The 23776-nt window shown below is 44.8% G+C and overlaps 1 protein-coding gene across 4 annotated transcripts in view; it reads left to right on the top strand.

The window, feature by feature from the left end:
• The window catches only part of HEXA (hexosaminidase subunit alpha), a 32934-nt gene extending 10115 nt beyond the window's left edge, over positions 1-22819 (top strand). The window contains exons 2-15 of one of the 4 annotated variants that reach the window (XM_036348255.1): positions 12262-12354; positions 13241-13306; positions 14706-14752; positions 15197-15307; positions 16225-16326; positions 16812-16944; positions 17548-17728; positions 18703-18789; positions 19058-19130; positions 20076-20259; positions 20433-20523; positions 21147-21251; positions 22318-22437; positions 22575-22819. In XM_036348255.1, coding sequence (XP_036204148.1) covers positions 12262-12354; positions 13241-13306; positions 14706-14752; positions 15197-15307; positions 16225-16326; positions 16812-16944; positions 17548-17728; positions 18703-18789; positions 19058-19130; positions 20076-20259; positions 20433-20523; positions 21147-21251; positions 22318-22437; positions 22575-22638 — 1457 coding nt within the window. In that variant the 3' untranslated portion in view covers positions 22639-22819. Of the gene's footprint in view, positions 1-12261; positions 12355-12383; positions 12491-13240; positions 13307-14705; positions 14753-15196; positions 15308-16224; positions 16327-16811; positions 16945-17547; positions 17729-18702; positions 18790-19057; positions 19131-20075; positions 20260-20432; positions 20524-21146; positions 21252-22317; positions 22438-22574 lie in introns of those variants that run through there. The other 3 variants (XM_036348281.1, XM_036348266.1, XM_036348272.1) reach the window with 3 other exon arrangements.
• The last annotated feature ends 957 nt before the right edge of the window (positions 22820-23776 follow it).

Genomic DNA, 23776 nt, shown 5'->3' with positions numbered 1-23776 from the left:
TCCAAGTAGCTACTGCTGCTTTTAAAATAATCTGCCTATATTCCAAACATTTCTGAAGATAACAAGGAGATAGTGATGAATGTCTTTACATGTAAGTAGAAGGAAGAATTCAGTAATTTTTTAAAAAAACACAAAAATAAAAAGTCAGTCTCAGTGGCGTCCCTCCTGCTCTTCTTTCACCCACCAAACGAGTGAAGCAGGGCATTGTAGAGTTTTGCCTGTTGGTACCTTCTTTTTTTGGTTTGTTTTTGTTTCTAATAGCAGGTTTAGGCTTTTTTTTTTTTCTTCTTATAGCTAGACAGCCTCTTTCTGGGGCTCATTGTCAATATATTAGCCTGTTAAAGGCATAAAACTAATCCTTTTCCTGTTGAAGGAAAGTTTTATTGCCTAACCAATTCTTCTTTTAGAAATGAAGAAGGTCACTGTTATGTTTCTGCGTTTCTGTAAATTTCCCCTGCTGGCCCTGGAAATAAGTGATAAGAATAGAGTTAGTGTGCACCATCAAGAGGTTTAACTAGTTGGATTAAGTAGGACCTTTCTTCCACTTTGTGGGGGCACTGACAGCAAGGTCAGCTGAAGAGAAGAGGTTCTGTCTGTAGACATGAGAGAGGTTTTTGTGGAATGGTTTTCTGTGATCTGCCTTAAGGTTTATGGTCTGTAGTTCATTGTCATAGAGAAACGGATTTGCTTCTCTTCTCTATTCCTGGTTCTAGCTAATAAGATCCGTTATTGAGTCAGGAACTTCTCTCTTTCATTTCCTTTGCTTCTGTTTTAAGCTTCTGTTATTGCTTAACCAGCGGTCGCCAACCTTTTGGACCTCACGGACCACCAATGGTCTGTGGACCACCGATTGGCAACCACTGGGAGCTTCCTGAAATGCACTCAATCCTGATCTCCAGCCAATAGTGGTGTGCTATCATTGTGGCCACATTTGAGGTTAGTTGGGGTTTGGCTATAGTGTAGAGCTCTTTGCTTTGGACATGTGTGCTCAGGTGTAGAAATTTGGGCATTTGCCAGCTCAGGTGTCAGTAAGCTACCTACCCTTTTGTAAAGCTTTGGAATGGGAACAAGGGAAATGGCTTACCAGGTACACTGGATGAAAAGTTTTTAATTCTGTCCTGTTTGACTTTGTCCTGATGGTAACCAGTACTGGGATCCCACATTAGTAGCTCTGATCTTTTGACTGGGGCCACAGTCCTAGTTTGAGACAGATTCAGAGTTCCAAGCTTATGTTCCTCTTATGTGTTGAGTGTCAGCCTGTTTGTTATACAAGGTGGCATCACACAGTCATGGAGCCTTCAGGCTTCTGAAAGAAGTTCATGAAATGCCCTTGGGGAAGTTGCTGCTAGTGGTATGGTTATCCCACAAGGCCCCCAGCCCCTGACCTATGGGGAAAATGGAAGTAGAAAATGGAAAGAAACTAGCATTTATTGAATGTTTGGCACTTGCTGTATACTATGCCCTTGATCTTCATAACAATTCTGTGAGGTTGGTATTATCTCCATCCTTCAGAACTGAGCCTCACAGAAGCTGAATGACATGTCCAGGGTTACAGCTGGCAGGAGCAGAGCAAAAATTCCAGTCAGGCCTGTCTGCCTGCAGATATTGTGCTCTTTTTACTGTACAATTGTGGGGCAATCGACTCGTAAGTGTCTTCATCAAGTATTATACCAAATAGCGATTTGAATCACACTCTAGTGTTAATTACTTCTAACATCTAATTATTTAATTGATAACACTCAGGCTATGAATATTTTGATACCTGGCCCATCATTATCAATATTCCGGTAGTATTTCTGGCTGGCTTCTTTCCTTCCATCCATCTTAGTACCAGTAGGATTTTAAGCAACTATAGTTTGTCAGTAGCTCTGGTCCAAAGAATATTAATTGAACTGCCCCCCTCCTTAAAGAATTTACAGTCTCTGGAAGTGGGAATTCAGACATACAAAGAAGTGTGATTTTTGCTGATAATTGAGGTACAATGTGCTTTGGGAGCACCTGACCCAAGTGTGTGTGTGCATTTGTAGGTAAATTTTGAGAGGCTTCCATAAAGAGCTGTCTAATCAGATCTGAACGTAGGAGTTGGTGGAGGTGGACGTAGTAATCCACATAAAAAGAACTGCATGTGGGAAAAGCCTTCAGGAAAGAAGCTTTCATGCCATATTCAAGGAACTCGAAGTCAGTATGGTTGAAGCACACAGTTCCAGGGTGAGCCAGCAGTTTCTGAAGCTAGGGAAGTAGACCCAAATCATCTGAGAAACACTCCAGATTTATGATGTAGCAATTTGAATGTCTTCTGCTGCCATTGACAAAGATGGAAAACAGCAGGAGAGGAAGGGAAGCGAGGAAGGAGGGAATGAAAAGAGACAGATACTGATTAAGAGGCTAGAAGTGGGGTGAGAATAATAAAAAGTAAGTTTGATTTTGGACCTGTTAAGTGTGAGGTGTCTAGTTTCTAGCAAACAGCTACATGGTACTGAAGCTTGAGAGAATGAGTTGGAGCGCTTCCAGGGGACAAGAATTTCCAAAAGGTGACCATGTGGGGGTGGGGGTGAGGAGGAAAAAGGTGTTGGATAACTGCTAATCCAGAATGTGGGTTAGTTCTTCCTCTTGAGTATTAAAATCATCTGGGATAATAGCAAGCTTTAGGATGGGGAGGAAGATCCAAAGTCTTGGGTAAATGAAGTAACCAGGAAGTTGCAGGCTGTTGTGACAAGGAGAGGCTCAAGATTTTACAGCTGGATGGCATGAGCCGCTGAAGAGCATTTTTTTGTGATTTGTTTTTTTAATATATTAATGATTTCAGAGAGGAAGGGAGAGGGAGATATAGGCACATTAATCATGAGAGCGAATCATTGACGGCTGCCTCCTGCACGCCCTCTACTGGGGATTGAACCCACAACCCAGGCATATGCCCGTACCCAAAATTGAACCGTTACCTCCTGGTTCATAGGATGATGCTCAACTATTGAGCCACACATCAGGCGTGTTTTTATTTTGTTTTATTTTGTTTTCACTTGGTGCTAAAAGGCCTGACAGCAACCCCAGATCCCAACCCGAGGACTGAGAAGGAGCTACCTCAGAATGACTTGTAGGAGAGGTAGCATTCCTAGGAGAGCCAACTTCTGTTAAGGAGGAAGTAGAAAAGACTATTAATTTGGTAGTTAAATAACCATGGAACAAGATTCTAGAAGGTTTGTGGGAGTGGGTGACATGTAGTGCAGGTGGTTTGTGGAGGAGAGCAAACACTTACAGGAATGGAAGTGTGGGTCCAAAAAATGAGCAGAGGCAATTATATATTGGGCAGAGTGACAAAAGGTGATAGAAATATGACATGGTAGATTTCCCTGCCTGTAAGGTTGCCAAGAAAATAAGTTCCAGAAATAAGTAAGAGTTCATATATACATGAGAACTTAATATGTGATAAAGGGTGAATTTCCAATTAAAAGTGAAAAGATAGATTAGTCAATAAATGGGTAGGGATGGCTTATTATCCATTTAGAAAAAAATTAAATCTTTACCTCATATCAGTCACAAAAGGAAATTCCAGGTGGGTTAAAGATCTAAAGATAAAAGGTATGCCATAAAAATATTAGAAGGAAATAAAGGAGACTATTCATATACTCCTAGGGGTAGAGGACTTGCTAAGCCAGCAAATAAAGGAAACCGTAAAGGAAGAAATGAACAGATTTCACTGCATAAAAGTAAAGTAAAATAACCCATAAGATGAAAAAATAAAAGTCATGCCCCAGCCGGTGTGGCTCAGTGATAGAGTGTTGGCTGTTGCACAGAAGGATCCCGGATTTGATTACCTGGGTTGTGGGTTTGTCCTCAGCTCTGGTTAGGGCACGGGCGGGAGGCAACCAATCTATGTGTCTCTCTCACATTGATGTTTCTCTCTGTCTGTCTTTCCTCTTCCCTCTCTCCCTCCTTTCCATGCTCTTTGAAAACCAATGGAAAAACATCCTCAGGTGAAAATGAACATGAATGAATGAATGAATGAATGAATGAATGAATGAATGAATAAAAGTCAAAATAGAGTGAATAAGAGACAAGTTTAAAATCTAGGAAGGCCTTTACAAATCAATAAAAGAAAATTAACCAAAAAAAGTACAAAGAATACAGCCAGTAAATGCAAAGCAGTGCTCAAATTTATTCATTATTAAAGAAATACAAATTTTAAAATGATATATTTATCAGGCTGGCACTAATGAAAAAGCATTGAGACAGTCTAGTTTTGGAAGGATTTGAAGAGATGGGCCCACATATGTTGGTTCAGATATAAATCAGTGCAATAATTTTGGAAGAGTAATTTGGCAGTATCAAAACAAAAATCTTTCATATCTTTGGCTTAACATTTTCACCTCTAGGAATTTTCCTACAGAAATCTCTCACAAACACTTTTTAAAAAGGATACACACAACTATTTACTAGATATTGTTTATAATGTCAAAAACTTCAAAGTATGTCCAGATGTCAACAAAAAGGAGAGAAGTTAGGACTTTAAATCTTTGAAGTATATCTCAAAAATGGGATTCTAATCTACAAGTGATGTAGATTTATATATGTTGATATTAAAAGATTTGCAGAAGATGGCAGCATAGGTAAACACCGGAGAATGCTGCCTCGCACAACCACTTCAAAAATACAACTAAAAGACGGAACGGACATCACCCAGAACCACAGGAAAGCTGGCTGAGGGGAAATTCTTCAACTAGAAGGAAAGAGAACAGCATACTGAGACTAAGAGGAGGCGCAGTGCGGGAAATACAAAGGTGCGGAGGTGCGAGCGGAGCGGGCTGGTGGCTGAGGGCGCGGTTGTCGTTTTCAATCGGGAGAGAGGCTCAGGCCCTGAGCTCCAGTTCCGGGCGAGTCTCTAGGGACCCAGACTCAAACGGGAGTAGCGGGACTGTCTGGCATCGGCCGGAACGCGAGGGCAGCTTTCTCTCTGAGGTTTGCAGCGGTTGCTGGGACTCTGAGAGGCAGAGCCTCTGGGGACGGGACTGAGAGCAGCCATAACTGCTCGACCGCCCATTTGATCCCGTGCGACCCGCCCCACCCAAGCCCTGCACAGAGCCATTTGCCGGATAGCCTCAAGCAAAGGCTAGATTAGCACCTCCCCAGAGGGCAGAAGTTTTCCCACTGCAGACACAGCTGACTCTCACAGCCAGTTGGCCTGGAGGTCAAATCCCCCCAGTATTAACTACAACAATCAAGGCTTAACTACAACAATACTGCGCACAAAGACCACTAGGGGGTGCACCAAGAAAGCGTAAAAAATGCGGAGACAAAGAAACAGGACAAAATTGTCAATGGAAGATATAGAGTTCAGAACCACACTTTTAAGGTCTCTCAAGAACTGTCTAGAAGCCGCCGATATATATAATGAGATCCTCAAGAAATCTAATGAGACCCTCGATGTTATGATAAAGAACCAACTAGAAATTAAGCATACACGGACTGAAATAACGAATACTATACAGACTCCCAACAGCAGACCAGAGGAGCGCAAGAATCAAGGCAAAGATTTGAAATGTGAAGAAGCAAAAAACACCCAACCGGAAAAGCAAAATGAAAAAAGAATCCGAAAATACGAAGATAGTGTAAGGAGCCTCTGGGACAGCTTCAAGCGTACCAACATCAGAATTATAGGGGTGCCAGAAGATGAGAGAGAGCAAGATATTGAAAACCTATTTGAAGAAATAATGACAGAAAGCTTTCCCTACCAGGTGAAAGAAATAGACTTCCCAGTCCAGGAAGCGCAGAGAACCCCAAACAAAGGGAATCCAAAGAGGACCACACCAAGACACATCATAATTAAAATGCCAAGAGCAAAAGACAAAGAGAGAATCTTAAAAGCAGCAAGAGAAAGAAACTCAGTTACCTACAAGGGAATACCCATACGACTGTCAGCTGATTTCTCAACAGAAACTTTGTAGGCCAGAAGGGAGTGGCAAGAAATATTCAAAGTGATGAATGCCAAGAACCTACAACCAAGATTACTTTATCCAGCAAAGCTATCAATTCCAGCAAAGCTATCATTCAGAATTGAAGGTCAGATAAAGAGCTTCACAGATAAGGAAAAGCTAAAGGAGTTCATCACCACCAAACCAGTATTATATGAAATGCTGAAAGGTATCCTTTAAGAAGAGGAAGAAGAAGAAAAAGGTAAAGATACAAATTATGAACAACAAATATGCATCTATCAACAAGTGAATCTAAGAATCAAGTGAATAAATAATCTGATGAACAGAATGAACTGTTGATTATAATAGAATCAGGGACATAGAAAGGGAATGGACTGACTATTCTTGGGGGGGAAAGGGGTGTGGGAGATGTGGGAAGAGACTGGACAAAAATCATGCACCTGTAGATGAGGACAGTAGGCGGGGAGTGAGGGCGGAGGTTGGGGTGGGAACTGGAAGGAGGGGAGTTATGGGGGAGAAAAAGAGGAACAAATGTAATAATCTGAACAATAAAGATTTAATAAAAAAATATAAAAAAGAAAATATAAAAAAAAAGATTTGCAGATCATTTTGGTAAGTGGAAAAAAGTTACTAATATGTATTAGGCTCTCTTTTTGTTTTAAAAATTAATAATCTATGTCTTTTGAAAAATTGAAACACTGTGCAATATGTTAACCAGGTTATCTCTTGGAGTGTATAATTATAGGGAGATGTTTTCAGTGGGGTCATAGGGGAAGAGGAGGAGAATACATCAAGTTTTAAAAGTAAAGGGGAAAAGAAAACTTTTAACTACAACTTTTACAAAAGAAGACGGAAGGAAGAGCATCCAGGATTCATCTGTGGTCTGGACCAGTTGCACTTCTGAGTAGGAATTAGATGTCTCTGGAGGATGCACAATCTTGGGACTCAGGAGGATGCACCATGGTCCAAACTGAATTTAGCAGCACTATGGAGGGGCTCCAGGCTCAGGCAGCTGGCTTCTTAGACTCCTGCTTTACTGGGATAAGAAGTTTGACAGGGGTGGCCTTGCCTCTTTCCCTACCCACACCAGTGTACTTTTGCACTAACTGCTTCCCAGGCTTTGGATTACCTCATCCCCTCTTGATGGCCTGGCAAACACCAACTTGGGGTTCAAGGTTCCTGGGCAGAGGTTCCCTCCAAGGTTAAGCCTGCTTCCCTTTTTGGAGATAGCTATAATATCTACTGTAGTCCTTATCGCGCTGTTTTGTAACTGTTGTTTGTATTTGTCTCTCCCACTAGACTGTGAGCTCCTCAAGGGCAGGGACCAGGGCTTGTTTTTCTTTTTAACTGCCCAGCACCTAGCATAGTTCCTGATGCACAGTAAGTGCTCAATATATTTTGGGTGGAATGAAAAAATGAGTGGGAAATGAATTATTTCAAGGGTTTTTATTAGGTTGAGTATCCAGAAAGGAAGCCTGGATGTTATGTATATAAAGGGGTTAGAGGGAGGGGAACAAAGTGGACGTGGAGAACCAGTAACATTGGCACCAGCCTAGGCAAGTACAAGGACATATAGGGCTGGGTAGACCTGAAAGAGTGGGAAGGTGCCAAAGGCTGGGTTGACTTTCCTAGTTTCCACTCCAGAAACCAAACCAAATGCCAATTTGTAACCAAAATGAATGTGTGTTCTCCATGCTGCTAAGATTCTATGAATTAAACACATTGATATGATAGAAATGTTTTGATTGAGGGAGGAGAAGGGCTTGTGGAAGGAGAAGCTATTGTGCATTGAGGTAAAGACAGAGTTTCCAGATAACCTAATGTAGCAATGAGTTGTTCTGTCCAGAAAAGTGAAAAGTCATGAATCTTTAGATTTATGGACCCCTTTTCAGAGCAGTGTCTAAAAAGGTACTTTCTGTATGCCTGTATATCTTCTTACCATCTGCACCCCAGTCCCAAAAATACTAGGTTTGGGTGTATAAAAGTAATCTCTACATTAACTGTTTGTCATTTATACCTGATTATCATGTAGCATAATCATTATGCATAGATAACATTAGGTATGCATTTTTAAATTCTAGCATCATTCATTATTTTCAGGAAATATTTATTGTGTCAGGTACTGGGAATACAAAGACTCTGAGATTGGTCCCTGCTGTTGAGGAACTCACAGCCTCAGTGAGGAAATGGACAAACAGCGTATATTAAGATAAATGTCATGAAAAATGTATGTATGTATTGATTCATGATCACATAGGAAGGTCTCTTAGGAAAGGGAGGGGGCCTAATAGCAAAGCTTTATAAAAGGAAAACCAGCGCTGTTTCTTAATCAGGTGAGATGTGGAAGCAATGCAAATTTGTTTCAATTGGAAAAAGCAATGTGTGCAAAGAAAAGTATGGAGAAAATTGGGGGTATTCAGGGTTCTGTAAAGAGTTCATTGTGCTACTGTGAGAGTTTCTATACAGAGTTTCTACAACAGAGAAAGACACGGCTGGAGTTCTTACTGTCATCCAGTGGATTCTGGACTTTATCCTGAAAGCTATGGGAGCCATTGGAGGACTTTGGGCAGAGATTGTCATAATCTCATTTTCATATTAAAAGATCACAAAGGATAGTAGATTGAAATGGGGTATACATGGAGGCAGGGAAAGACCACCTGGGAGATTTTTTTATAGTCATCCAGGTGAGAATTTATGAGAGGCTGAATTAAGGTATTGACCAGTGGAAGTGGGAAGATGGTGATGATGTTGTGATAATATGGATTTGTAGTTATAAGACTTAATTGGATCTTTCTTTTCCACTGTTGTAATCTCAGTGCTTAACACAGTGTTTGATACATAGTAGACAGACAGTAAATATTGAATGAATTAACTTGAGACCTACTTAAAAAGGTAGGGGGAGGAGGAGGTTTATGGTCTGGGTTTATGATCTATTGATTTAATAGATGGTGCTGTTATCAAACTGAGAGAGATGATCAGCCAGGAAAAGGAATGAAGAGTTGGTTCAGTTTTGTATTTAAGATTCGAGGTGCTTTTGAGACATTTGAGCAGAGGTGTATGAGTCTAGAGCAGTGGTTCTCGACCTGTGGGTCGCGACCCCTTTGGTGGTCGAATGACCCTTTCACAGGGGTCGCCTAAGACCATCAGAAAACACATATATAATTACATATTGTTTTCGTGATTAATCACTATGCTTTAATTTTATTCAATTTGTAACAATGAAATTGGGGTCACCACAACATGAGGAACTGTACTAAAGGGTCACGGCATTAGGAAGGTTGAGAACCACTGGTCTAGAGCTTCAGGAGGGTTGGCATAGAAATTAAGGTTTAAGAGTCATCAGCCTATGTGGGAGTGGATGGGATTGTCCAGAGAGAGCATAACTGAGGAGAAAAAGAGTAGTCTATGACTTGGGGAACACCAGCACATAGACATTGGTGAAAAAAAGAAGAATGATGAAGCATATTCAAGAAGTTAGAAGGAAAACCAAGAGAGAGCAATGTTTCCTAAGCCAAGGGAGAAAGAAAGCAAAGGTATATACCTTGAGGGAAGAGAGGAAGAAGAGGAGGGGGAGGGAGAAAATGAGGGGGAGGAGGGGGGGAGGGGAAGAAGAAGAGGAGGAATCTGTGACCCCTTCGATAAGCAGGCCGACACTCTAACATCTGAGCCATACTGGCCAAGGCCATGCTGGGTTCTTAATCTGAAGGGTTTTAAAGGCAGAGGAGCTCATCAGTTTTTCCAGGTGTGTCCTATTAGGGTCGTGGTCTCCACTGATTGGTCAGTACCATGACAGGGGGTCATTAGACATCACAGCTGATCCTGCTGTCAGCCATGATGGCACCCCTGTTGGCCTTGCTGCTTTTCTGGGCCTGGAGCTGAAACACAACTGAGGTCTAGATGTTATCTCTAGTGTGGCCAAAACTCTGTCTCTGTGGTCAACAGACAGAGGCCTTGTTCCTGAGATTATTTGATGAGGGCCAGAACCTCATTGCCCTAGGGTTTAATGCCTAAGAAAGTTGTATGGGAGTTGTATAAGGCTATTTTCTGGCTCTCTTGTTCCTCTATATAGGAGTCTGCCACAAGACTAGCGACCTGCCAGGGGAGGGTTTGAATCACATAACCAGTGATATGAAAGGTTAGGACAGTGGTTCTCAACTTGTGGGTCGTGACCCCTTTCACAAGGGTCGCCTAAGACCATCGGAAAACACATATATAATTACATATTGTTTTTGTGATTAATCACTTTGCTTTAATTATGTTCAATTTGTAACCATGAAAATACATCCTGCATATCAGATATTTACATTATGATTCATAACAGTAGCAAAATTATAGTTATGAAGTAGTAATGAAAATAATTTTATGGTTGGGGGTCACCACAACATGAGGAACTGTATTAAATGACTATGCATTTAGAGAGTAGAGTGCAGATGTGCTTTAAAAAAATAAGATAGAGCAACAACAAGAAAAATTAGTTGTTTTCTTGTCTTCAAGTAATAATTCAGATAAACCTGGCGTTTGTATAGCCTCTCTTGTCACTGGGACAGTGACCATGGAAGTTGCATACAGATTATTTGTGATTTCTCCTGTTTGGTAGCTTGAGTGAGATTCAGAGGATTAATACTAAAGTAATGACTTTGCCCTCCTTGGGAAGGCTGCCTGGGTAGATATGCAGATGCACTCTCCACATAGTGATATTGAGGCTCTGAGATATGTGACAGAGTGGGGACAAGGAGGTACAGGATGAAGGCATAGTTTAAGGAGGAATATTCTTTTATAGTTTCTTCACCACCACCTCTCAGTTGAGTCCTCCTTTGAGATTGGTCCCGGCCCTGAAAGCCTGATTGTCCTTCTGTGTTTATGGGGTTGAGTTTTTAGGGTTTAAAATGGAGTTGTGAGTTGGCCTGGCCCAGGGTAACCTCAAATTCCCTTTTCCCTGCAGAGTTTAGGTAGGTATTAGAGTGAGGATACAGGCTGTTCACTGGGAGGGAAGAGAATCTTTTCATTCAGGATGGTTGGAAAGGGCCCCTTATTGTTCCTTCTTGGCAGAGGAGAGAGCTCAGATGCAGCCAGGTGGTCATCCTCTGGAGGGGTGAGCAAGCTTTCCTTGAGATGGTTCAAGGCTCTTGGGTTCCTTCTGTCTAGAGACAAATAACATTTGGTATTCCAACTTGGTTCTGGATTCTCTCTCACTGCCTTCTGCCAGGCCATTCTGTCCCTGGCTGTGTAGTCCCATAGGAATCATAGATGTTGCGGTGCCAGTGGGAATGCATGTGGCTCCAGAAAGGAGAGAGGGAGAGAGAGAGAGAGAGAGTTCATTGACCTTTTGTATGCCATAAGCATCTATAGACACAAGGATGGTTTCCATTTTGGACGCGTGGCAGTTAACTGGTTGAGGCTCAGGCTTGGGACAGTACAATCACAATTGTACTGAAGGTCACAGAGAAGAACTAGTAGGAGGGTGAGAAGAGACAGCATTGGTATTTTGTCCTTTTTTCAGTGTATACTGGGTTTGTCAGACTCTATGCGATAGCATGTTGGGCTCAGACTACGTGGCTTTCCACTGTTGGGAAAGAACCTGGGTAGAGAAGAGGAGGGAAGGAAGCAGAATGGGCTGGTGACCATATGCCATTGCTGGGACACCAGCTGGATCATCTCAGACTTCCTTTGCATAGTAGATCCCCTTGTCTTCATCTGCTCCCATTAGCTCCCATCTTACAAGGTTGGCAAGTCTTCATCTGGAGCCTTCAAGAGCAGTGCTACGTCAAGTGCCAGTCTGCAATGAGATGGGAAGCATACATACCAGAATGTGAAACTGTTCCCTTCATCAAGACCTTGCTATGAAAAAAATGTTAAAACTAACTGTGTTTGTTCTGACATCATTGATTTACATTCTGGCATCATGTAAGCTTCCTGTCTGGTGACCAACCAGTAACACAGTGTACAGATCAGCAGCTGACCCACAGACCACACTTTGAGTAGCAGTGCTCTAGAGCTGCCTCTAGTTTCAAAGCAGATGCTAGGGCCTTAAAACTGTGTATTTAGACTGTAGTAAGCCAGAAATCTACAGTCCTGGTTACAAAGGGCTGACCCCAGATCATTCATACATGGTCAGGGTGGGTCACTGGGGAGAGAGGGGAGTGCAACCAAAATGAAAGTCACACAAGTGACTAGGCAGCGCGTGTGCCAAGGGTGCATGCCCTGCTCTGCCTCCCCTCTTGCCACAGGCAGGCAAACTGAAGGGACTAGAGCTAGGAACCCTCCTTTGGTCTTTGGTTTTGCCTGCTGCCTCAGATGGCAGGTCAGCCACATTAAGTGTACACTGTCCTTGCAGGAGAACAGCAAACATTGGAGAAGCAGTCACTGGTTATCCTTGTAGTCACTCCTGGATGTGAGCAGCTTCCTTCTTTGGAGTCAGTGGAGAATTGTAAGTAACCTGTTCCCATTCTAGAAGAGCAAGCACTTGTCTGGAGCTGTAGCTCTGGGTGGCCTGGCTTAAATTGCTGAGGCTAGGCCTGGAGCCATCCATGACTGCGAAGACTAAGTGCCCAGAGCCATAAACGGTGAGTTTTTCCTATGCCCTCTAACCAGTGTCTGCAGGCTGACTGGACGGTCACACTGGCTGTTCACTGAGTCCCAGAGTACGCCTACCTTCTGGACTGAGCATAATTCTTTTGCCATTTTAGGAATATGTGTATACTTGCTGATATTGTCTAAGAGATCCTACACAGTAAAGAGGAGTTTTGGTCATTTGAATTGAGATGAGGCAGTCCTGTAACTGCCTCCTGTCTTTCCTGATCAGCAGCATTTGGGCACTTCTCAGTCTCCAAAGTGAAATTCAAGTCTTGGCTTCTTCCTCACATTCTTGGATGAGGTAGCTGAAGCCTGGGGAAAGGAGGGTGGTTACAAAGTCTTTGTGAACATCAGAACCCTGGACTCACCCCTCCGAGCATCACTGTTCCCTTTGCCAGCAGATGACTTCATACTTCCAGCTAAAGGCTGGCAGGAGTTCATGTTTCTTGGGGGGAGAAACTGACCCTCAAGCAGGTGTTGGCTTGTGGAGGACTCTGCTCTAGCCTGACCCTCGTCATGTGTCATCTCCTAGGGTCTACAGAGCCCCTAGGTAACCACCCTTCCACTCTGGCTCCAGCCTGGCCACCTGCAATTGCCCTGCTCTAGGAATGTCTCCTCTTTGAAAGAAAAAGAAAGTGATCTTGCTGTTGTCTTTTAATCCAAGGATTTGTACAGAACATGTGGTATGTAATCTGAGAGTAGAAATCTTTAACCACGTTGGGTCATTTCTGTCATTCCAGACACCCTGACCATAAACAATGAGCAGTGTTTCCTTCTGTCTGAGACCGTCTGGGGAGCTCTTCGAGGTAACAAGGTGGGGCTGATGCTGGGAGAGAGACCGGCAGTGATGTGGGACAGTTGGCATTGGTGGGGTGGGAGGACAGGACTGGGGACCCAGCGACTACCCGTATACCTGCATTTTAAGAAGCTTTCTTTGTAGAGGGCAAGTGGCATGATCCCCCATCCCTCTGGAAAAGAGTGTTGTCCTTCAGCTTTCCCTGGAAGTTGATGGGTTTTACCTGTGAGTGGCAGCAGCTCCCCCTGGGCGGGTGCTCTGGGGAAACAATGGGAGACCCTGCAGGCTGCTGTTCAGGGTGCCAATGGGGCCAGGTAGCTGAGGAGAGGGGCAACTCTGCCACAAACACTGCCTGTCCAGCTTGCATTAAAGATACACAGTTAGCCAGGTTTTATAAAAAGGAAAACTATATCAAAGAAATGAATGTCAAAAAAAATGCCCTTCCTCTTGGTTTACTGAAAACGAATTTGGTCCCTAGATACAGACTTAGCCAAATACCTCTACTTTTGTTAAAACATCTGCTAGTAAAGGATGAGGGACATTCTCACAGAATTCCAAACCTGGGTTTGGTTTGTCTTTATTCCTTTTCCTCGCCTCTCCCCTCTCCTATGTTTTGGAGAAACAGCATGCCAACTCCCTTTCCGCCCTCTTGTACCTTTTGTGCAAATGCTAATGATTACTTTGGTCAGATAGGGGAAATCTGTGACTCCAGAGCCCTGGGCATCAGAGTCAGAGTGGAGAAAAGCCAAACAGTATCCTAGCAGTCTGCCTCAAATTAGGTGCTGAGTCACCATGGATTCTCTCATTCTGAAAATTTGAGACTCTGGGATTCCTTCGTGGGGCCTCCAGCTGTTGAGAATATACAATGCTCTGGACTCAACTTGCCTGCCCGTGGGCCTAGCCAGAATCTAGGAGCCTGTGTCCTGTGGACTGGGTGGCTGCTGCCTGCTACACCTCAGACCCATTTAGCTGAGTCTCTTCTCAAGCCCCGAGGAGGAAAGGGGGATGATTTCTTGTAGGTCCAGATGTGGACCCAGGTATCTTGGAAATCAAGCTTATGATCTCGTCTTCACAATTCAGTCTGGGAGATGTGAAAGGGCAGCAAACTCCCTTTCTCAGCTCCCTTAGCTCTTCTGAGTATTATCTTTGGAAAGCCTTAACCTCTTGCAGGCCGACTATCCCTGCATCTGTCCTTACAAGCACACATCTTTTTCATAATCTTGTAGAGTAAAAATTGGTACTGGCTTCCTAATATCCCCCTTTCATAGTGTTGAGAATCATCAAGCCTCCATTACAACCACTTTAACTTTGTGCCCCGACATCATCCCCTGCCACACAGGGCACCTTCCAAATGGATCCACCTTTTCCCACCTCCCAAAGTCTTTATTCTGCCTCTTTACTTCCTGTAGGTTTGGAGACTTTTAGCCAGCTTGTTTGGAGATCTCCTGAGGGCACAGTAAGTGTGGGCCCTCTTTTTGATAGATCCTATTAACACTTAACAGGGCTCCTTTTAAATCTTGGGTTTGCTCCTAATGTCCATAGTCCTGGAAATCTTACTTTGCTTTAAGACAAAGTCCTGGAGGCTTGAAATGGCCCCAGCAAGAGTGTACAGCGTGGAAACTGGTTTGGTAGATTTGGCCTGTTTGGAGTCACAGTAATTTAGCTCCCCTGAGTCATTATTTAGTAACTAGAGGCCCAGTGCATGAATTTGTGCATGGGTGGGGTCCAGCCGGCCTGCCCGATTGTTGTGGGGAGACACCCTGCAGCATGGTCACAGGGTGGCTTTTCAGAGATCTTGGGAGACTTTTCCTCATCCCCCACCCTCACCCAATTCCTCCCCCACCCCCCCCATAGTGAGTTCCCTTTGAATCCTGACATGTTTACTGTTTGGTCCACACAGTTCTTTATCAACAAGACAGAGATTGAGGACTTTCCTCGCTTCCCTCACCGGGGCTTGTTGTTGGACACATCTCGGCACTATCTCCCACTGCCTACCATCCTGGACACTCTGGTACCCAGGCCTTAAGGCCTTCTTTGGGGTGATGGGTCAGGGGATAGCCCAGGTGCCATATGCCTCAAGAGTTAAAGAGTATAAGTAATTTTATGGACTCCTCGGAAAAATGTGAAGGATGATGTGCTCTAAAACCCAAAAACATAACAAGAGTGATTTAAATCTACCCCAGTGGCTGCTATGGACCAGTGTCCAGCCTGTCTCCTGGGGTGCAGAAGGTGCTTTGGGATTGGCTTCTTTGACCAGCAAAGCTAACTTTAGTTTAGTTACGACAAGGTCGTAGGAAGGAGATATTCCAAAACCGTAACTGGGGGCGTTTCTCACTATCTTGAGTTTGATGGGCAGTCTTATCTGACAGTTGCTGATCCAACTCAGGTGTCTGTCTTTTCCTTTGCTCCTCTGATGGAATCAAAGGAGTGGAGGCATCCATCAGTCTTGGCTTCTGAGATTTATGGGTTATGGGGCTACTAAATTCACAATAGACCGCACAATTTGGGTAAATACTAGTCAGTTTGGGAGCAGTTTGTTTATTTACTTGCTTGTTTGTTTAATACCCAGAACAAATGGCAGGAGGAAGTGTTAGTCTTCGGGGTATTTGGGAGCTTTTAGAAGATTCCAGGGGACCACATAACTACAACCCTCCTCTCAGTGTGGCTACAACTTATCTCAAAAAGAAGAGGCACTCTTTCTGTCAGCCATCTTTGGTTGTGCCCTGGGGAAAGAAGAAATATGCCGGTCATCCCTCCATGTCAGGCACTCCCTGATGGGAAGGTTTGATAGATCCTATTAACACTTAACAGGAAGCTGGGGCTGGCTGAGGGTGTGTGGAGCAGCCTGGCAGTGTGCCCAGCTTCCCAGGCTAGAGGCTGAGTCTGGAAAATCTGTGGTGAGTTCACAGTGCATGCTCTGACTTACAGGATGCCATGGCATACAATAAGTTCAATGTGTTCCACTGGCATCTGGTCGACGACCCTTCCTTCCCATACGAGAGCTTCGCTTTTCCAGAGCTCACCAGAAAGGTATGTCTTGATTTCGCCCCAACCAAGTTTATGGGATGATGTTTGAACCTACCTGTGGCGCTGATGGCAAGGGCACTAGCTCTCCTCCTACCTAGCCAGTTTTAGGGACACACTGATATGGGAAGGGCACTGGATTTGAAATCAGGAGACCTGAGTTTGAGTCCAAGCTGTGCCATAAATTTGCTCTGTAACCTTCAGGATATAATCTCTCTGGTCTCATTTTCTTTTTGTTTGTTTGTTTATATTCTGTTAGCTGGGCATAATACCTACCTTGTTCACTCCACTGGTGTTGTGGCACACAAATAAAACAATATATGTAATAACTTGTGGGAAGTTATGAATAAGTTCTATGAAGATAGTCCCTGATACCAAAGGGCTGTGGGTAGATTTTCTGATATCCAGGGAGTCCTGGAGGCATTTTTAGTATCCACTAATATATAAGCCTTCAGGAAATAAGATCCTTAAGGATGTCTTGTGCCTTTCAGGGGTCCTACAACCCTGCCACCCACATCTACACAGCACAGGATGTGAAGGAGGTGATTGAATATGCACGGCTTCGGGGGATCCGTGTATTGGCAGAATTTGACACTCCTGGCCACACTCTGTCCTGGGGACAAGGTAAGAATAATTCAGGGGTTGGAGGAAGTCTACTGGTCCTCCCCTCCTTGGGGCTTTAGGGCATTAGCACTTGGATGCGCCATGCCTTCTCCTGGAAGAATGTTTTCTGTCAACCTCTTCCACCTGGCAATTAGGCAGAACTTACTTTGGGTGAAGGAGAACACTTCTTACTATTAAAATATGGGCAAATTCTTCTCAGTTGTCCTTGTCTTAATGAATCCCTTGAAGATTGCCGTGCTCTAGAGTGGGAAGAAAGATTTTGCCTATTTGGCTGGATTGGTTCTCTGCTTTTCCTAGAGGCAGTATGAGAGCTGCCTTTGGGAGCGAGGGTGACCCCTGCTGGAAGCAGTGTGTCAAGGCAAGAGTGTGTGTGCTGACAGTTTGACTACACACCACCCTCTGTCTGTGATTGTGGATATAGGTGTATTTCTTTGATTGTGACTAAACGCTCATGATTACCAGTGTCTTTGAGTCCCTGAGTGTTTCTACCTGTGTGAGTATAATGTTTATTATACTTAGTGTGACTTAATGTCCTTATATCTATGGCTGGGCATGGGTGTCTATGTATTTGTGATATTTGTGTGGGGTTCTCTACTGCCTTAGGTGTCTCTGGATTATTGACTCCTTGCTACTCTGGGTCTCAGCCCTCTGGTACCTTTGGACCAGTGAATCCCATTCTCAACAGTACCTATGAGTTCATGAACACATTTTTCTTGGAGGTCAGCTCTGTATTCCCGGATTTTTATCTTCACCTTGGAGGAGATGAGGTTGATTTCGCCTGCTGGTATGAGCCCTTTGATATTCCCCTCTCAGCCTGATGAATTGCTTGCTCAGAATAGAAGTTAGGCCCTGACAGGCTACCTGTCTCAGGTGCTGCTCAGGGACTAACCTCTGAGACAGCATTCTGTCTCAATCTAGATGGCTCAGGTCTTGGGCCTTTCCCCTCTACGCTACAGAGAGGCCCTGTCTGATTTTGGCAAGGCTGTGAATGTGAAACTCTCCCTTCCTCTTGTCACATCTTTGAGATATTTATGGGAAAACCAGCTCTAGGTACAAAATTGTCTTGTTAAAATCCTGGATAGGGAAAAAGAATTTATGCTTTTGAAGGCTTAATATAGTCTGGTTGAAGAGGCAAGACACAAATGAATTTGAGACTAATAGATGACAGTGTTAAATTGTAAGTTCCAAATCCTCAGATCTACTTAGCTCAAAAGAGGTTGAGGGGTTTCTCTGAGAAGTGTGCACTAGAGCTGGATCTGGGGAAGTAGTTTGGTTTTTTCAAGACATGGAAGAGGAGGAAAACTTTCCAGGAGAAAATGTGAACAAAATACAGACGTTGTGGGGCAAGGGAGTGGCAGCAACGCTTGTATCCAACTGGAATAGAGAATACATAGTGAGGGGGAAACACAGTATGCCCAGGGTGGAGGTTAGAGAGGGAAGCCAGAATCCAGAGTGCCAGAGCCCCAGGTCAAGACCTCAGGAGCTACATGCCACAGTCCAGAGAGATCAATATGTGTTCTCTTAGTTTGAACTTAAAGCTGTTCAGGTCCAGGCTCAAACTTTCTCAGCCTTTTTCAACGGCCCCCTTAATACAGCTTTGTTCAGCCACACCGTCCATATTTTGGGTCTCTGAGATCCTCAGTTGATTATTATTTCAGGTGAAAAAGGAAGTTGTGGGAAGCCAGGTGACTAATCCCCAAGCTTTGGAAGGCTTTTGGATGGTGAAAGAATTAATCCTCATTTTCTCTTGGGATTTAGGAAGTCCAACCCAGATGTCCAGGCCTTTATGAAGAAGAAAGGCTTTGGTAATGACTTCAAACAGCTGGAGTCCTTCTACATCCAGACGTGAGAAAGAAAGGAAGGAGGGCGGGCAGGGTCCCTTGGGTCACCTCATATGGGTGACCATACCAGGGCCAGGTCCTTCTTGACAACTCTCTGAGCCCCTGAAAAAGAGTCTCTTGTCCTATATTTTCAGGTTTGGTGTGGTCATTTCCAAAGTAGGGAAGACACTGCTTAATCAGGAATGGGCTCCTAGCTAGGCTCAACCCCCAGATCACTGGTACCACAGCCTAGAGCCTGTCTGAGCTCAGCAGACACTTTCTTTACTCTTCAGGCTGCTTGACATCGTCTCTGCCTATGGCAAGGGCTACGTGGTGTGGCAGGAGGTGTTTGATAATAAAGTAAAGGTGAGCCAGGGGCAGGAGGAGAAGGAACCACCTTCAGTGCCTCCTTCTGGTCTTCCAGCCCTTCCCTACATGGCCTGGTCCTCCTGATTTGGAGCAGGCTTTAATGTTCAGAGCACTAGGAGCCATCTCTTCTTTTCCCTCGAGAAAGGTTGCAGAGATCTGGGTGTGGGTTTTGGAGCCTCTCTCTAGCTTCCCTCACTACAGATTGATCAAGAGTTATTTCTGCTGCTAGGTAACTTGGATTCCTGAGACTGGCTTAATGGGTTGGGTTTTTCTTCCTGAGTCTAGCCCAGCCGTGGGCAAACTATGGCCCGCAGGCCGGATTCGGCCCGTTTGAAATGAATAAAACTAAAAAAAAAAAAAGACCGTACCCTTTTATGTAATGATGTTTACTTTGAATTTATATTAGTTCACACAAACACTGCATCCATGCTTTTGTTCCGGCCCTCCGGTCCAGTTTAAGAACCCATTGTGGCCCTCGAGTCAAAAAGTTTGCCCACCCCTGGTCTAGACTAAGGTCTTACAGGTCTGCGGAAGCAGGGTTTCCCTCTTCTTCATTGTTGATCAATGAGATCCCAGCCTCCTTCCACATGCCGGGGCTCCGCCGGAACCTTGTCCCATCCTCAGAAACATCTGGAGACTCGGACATGATAGATTCCAGTGAATCTGCTGGGCCTCACTGCTTGCCTCCCTTAGCTCACAGCCAGTATTACCATCTCAGTGTGGAGAAAGATGGGGACGAAGCAGCAGGGAGCTCTCCTATGGCCTATGGAATCCTTGACCTCTGCACTGGGCTAGGAGCTCAGTGGTTCAGAGTCACAGAGAAGTACTTTGCTGTTGGAAAGCAGAGGGAGTACACACCCCTTGGCCTGGTTGCCTGTATAAAAATGTGGCCCAGGAACCTCCTCAGCTTTAGCCATTACCACCCTTTGGCCTTTGTGACAGGTTCGGCCAGACACAATCATCCAGGTATGGCGAGAAGAAGTACCAGTAAGCTATATGAAGGAGCTGGCACTGATCACTGAAGCCGGCTTCCGTGCTCTGCTTTCTGCCCCCTGGTACCTGAACCGCATAAGTTATGGCCCTGACTGGGAGGACTTCTACAGGGTGGATCCCCTGTCATTTGAAGGTGAAAGCAGGGTGCTCTCCTTACTGACCAAAGGAGGCTGGGCTTGGGCATAGGGTGGAAGGCAGAAGCGTCTGGGCTGGGTATTTGAGGTTAGGAGATGAAACAACCTATCTGAGGAGAAGGTGGTTGAAGGGGAACCTTAGAGTTGTCTGTTGTTGCTTGTTTTCCCATAGGTAGTCCCGAGCAGAAGGCTCTGGTGATTGGTGGAGAGGCCTGTATGTGGGGAGAGTATGTGGACAGCACAAACCTGGTCCCCAGGCTCTGGTAAGGGTTTTCTGAGGACATGGAAGTTGGGTTTGTGGGTATAGGGTCTCCCTCACAGACTCAATCCTGTCTAGCCACCCCCCAACTGGTATCCTCCTTTCAGGCCTGAGAGGGGGGCACTGCAGTGACCCTTCTGTTTGTAGTAATAGCCACCTCTCGCCTGACTTCCACCTATGCTTCTCCAACACCTATTAGGCATGTAGGACAGAGAGAGATACTGAGGCCTGGTGAGCACAGATGATTTGCTCAGGATCCAGCATGGGAGTCCATGATTCCTGTAGTAAGACTTTCCTAGACTACCTCCTCAGCAGCCTCACCAAGCCTGGGTGGGTATGGAGTTGATATTCTCACAACACCTGCCACTGCCACTACTGTCAGTAACATGATGCCTTTAAGACTTGCTCTGGTTCCCATGTCTGTGGGAGAGAAGAGTGGGATCACTTATCACATTTAATGAAGACAGAGCTGAACTTGAGGTCCCGGGAGCCCTTCAGCCAGGTTGTCGCTCTGAATAGGTGGTCATATCCCTTGGCCCTGAGCCTACACAAGAGGCAATAGCCTGTGGGTGTCCACCTCCTTGCAGGGAATCCAGGGAAACCTGGTGCATATCCCCTTTCCTCCAGGCCCAGAGCAGGGGCTGTTGCTGAGAGGCTGTGGAGCAACAAGGTGGTGACTGACCCGGACTTTGCCTTTAAACGTTTGGCACACTTCCGCTGTGAGCTGCTGAGGTAAGCAGGCTATGGGGCCTTCCCAAGGAGGTTGAGCGGGGAGGTGTTCCCAGGTCAGGGGGTTGGGACCTCTTACTGACAGGAAAAGAACACAATAATAGCTAACACACTGGTAGAGGCTTACTGGTGGTAAACACTGTGCTTAACCTTTTACAGGCATTATTTTGTTGAGACTTCACCACAACTCCGTCTAGCAGATATATCCTCATTTTAGAGATAGGCATCCGAGGCACAGAAAGGTTAAGGAACTTGCCCAAAGTTGCTTAGAATCAGGATTTGAACCAGGCCAACTTTAGAGACTAAGCTATGCTTTACTGGGCTCTCATGACCCCCTTTGCCCCTGTTGGGGATAAGACTATATAAGATGGTTATTTCCCTGATTGATTTATTGACTAGGTCCAGCACAGAGGGATTTGAGGACCTGAGGGATACTGCCTAGTGCAGAGCAGAACCCCAGGCTGAGAGCCAAGCGTCTCGACTGTCTGTAATTCGCTGGGTGACTCTGAGCTAGTTCCCTACCATCTCTAAGCACATTGCTTATTTGGATAATGAAGGAGTCATGCCTAGAGGTGAGGCTGAGAACTAAGGACAGATTTTCATGCCTGTATGGATTGGATAGCATCTCAGTCCCCTACCTCCACCACATTCACAGTATTTTAGAACCCTTAAAGGGGGGCTCAGCGGGCCAATCAATCAATAAAAATTTTTAAATAAGATAAATTTCAAAAGAAATAGGTAAAGGCCAAAGGAGGGGACTTAAGGGTGGGTGGAGGTGGGCAAAGGGGGAGGAATTGGGTCACCTGCAATTATGTCAACATTAAAATTTTTTAATAAAAAAAAGCTCAGTACCTAACAAAACATTGCTGCCAAATTAATATTAATTCACATCCCTTTGAAAATCAGTAGTATCTTATAGACACGGCAAAAGCATGTACACATTTTAGATTCTAGAGATGGAACGGATTATTGTTGAAAATGAAATGTTTGACTAGGACTATTAATCTTCACAGAATAATAAAATAGTCTTCAATTATTTGGAAAATAATAATAAAGTAAATTTTAAAAGAAATAGGGAGGTGCTCCCCAAAGTTCCTGGGTGTCCCTGTATCAGAATCATCTGGAGCGCCTGTCCAGGATGCAGATTCTTGCCAACACTTGGCCCCACCCCAAGTGAGAATCTGTGGAGGTGAGAATCCAAGTAATGCTGGTAGACAGTGGCAGTGTGTGACACACTGAAGTATGGGAAGGGAATACTTGGTTGTGGTGAAGGTGTTGCTGGGGCCTAAGACTGATCTCATCCTGTTTCTACATGTCCTCTTGCAGACGAGGTGTCCAGGCCCAGCCCCTCAGTGTAGGCTACTGTGAACAGGAGTTTGAACAAATCTGAGCGAGCAACCCAGACACTGAGGAGGGTGCTGGCCCTAGAAGAGTGATGGTGGGGCCAGGCTCCCACTGTTTCCCGGCTGGGGGTCGGAGCCCCTTGCCCACGTGCCACTGCCTGGAGAGAACAGGGCTGGTGCTGTGCTGGCGTTCAATAAAGAGTGATGGTGACATTTTTCAACCATGAACATGGATTATCTGTGTAAAAAAATGTGAGTGGCCCTGAGGGGGAAAGGCGGGGGAGCTGCCAGGACTGGAGTCTGCTCCTGAGTGGTGGGGCTCAGCAGGGCCCAGCCAGTTTGGGTTCAGTATCTGCCCCTGGAGGGATCTTGTAAGTTAAAGACTGAGAATGAAACCCATAGCCTTTGTGCTGTCCTACCTCTCCACGCTCACATATAGTCCAGATGCATACCCCCATCCTCTAGATACTTCCCTCCAAGTGGGGAGGTCACTTAGACCTCCAAGGCTTCTGTATATAAAGACATATAGGGGTTCAAAGAGATTCTGGCAGTAGTGAGGGCTCCAGACCTTACCTGGCCACAGAATAGCCCTGCCCCATGCATGCTCACATACTTCCCTCTCCGAAAGCTTTTCTTCTGCTCTGAGTTTCTTGTTACTTCAATTTCATGCAACCATTATTTAAATGTTACAGAACACATATTATGGTCTTGGCACTGTGGTAGGTATTGAATATGAAGGACTTGGTCCCAAGAGGCCCCCAGAAGCCAGTGACTTCCATCCTCCCATTCATTTTCGGCCTAATTACATCATTTTAGAGAATTTATGGCACAGCTGAGACCAGGAGAAGAAAGTCTCAGGGGTCCAGGAGGTGGGCATATTACTCTTTGAACAAGTGACCAGTTTTCTGTGGGAGGAAGTGGCTCATGGTGGACACGGGCTGTCCCCGGGTGGGGGGGGGGGTCGTGTTCAGAGGTGACAGTGCAGCCCTGAGGTAGGGGCATGGTGCACAGCAACAGTTTTAGATAAGGATTTCTTCGACCATTACTGACGTTCTTTTACCTGGCCCTGGTCCTGAAAGATTCCCAGGCATTTCATTCATTCATTCTTTTTTTTTTTAAATATATTTTATTGATTTTTACAGAGAGGAAGGGAGAGGAATAGAGAGTTAGAAATATGGATGAGAG

The sequence above is a fragment of the Myotis myotis genome, unplaced genomic scaffold, assembly GCF_014108235.1.
Source record: "Myotis myotis isolate mMyoMyo1 unplaced genomic scaffold, mMyoMyo1.p scaffold_m19_p_1, whole genome shotgun sequence".
In the NCBI taxonomy this organism is placed as follows: Eukaryota; Metazoa; Chordata; class Mammalia; order Chiroptera; family Vespertilionidae; genus Myotis; species Myotis myotis.
Note: the sequence above shows the minus strand (reverse complement) of the source record. Positions and strands in the feature narration are given on the sequence as shown.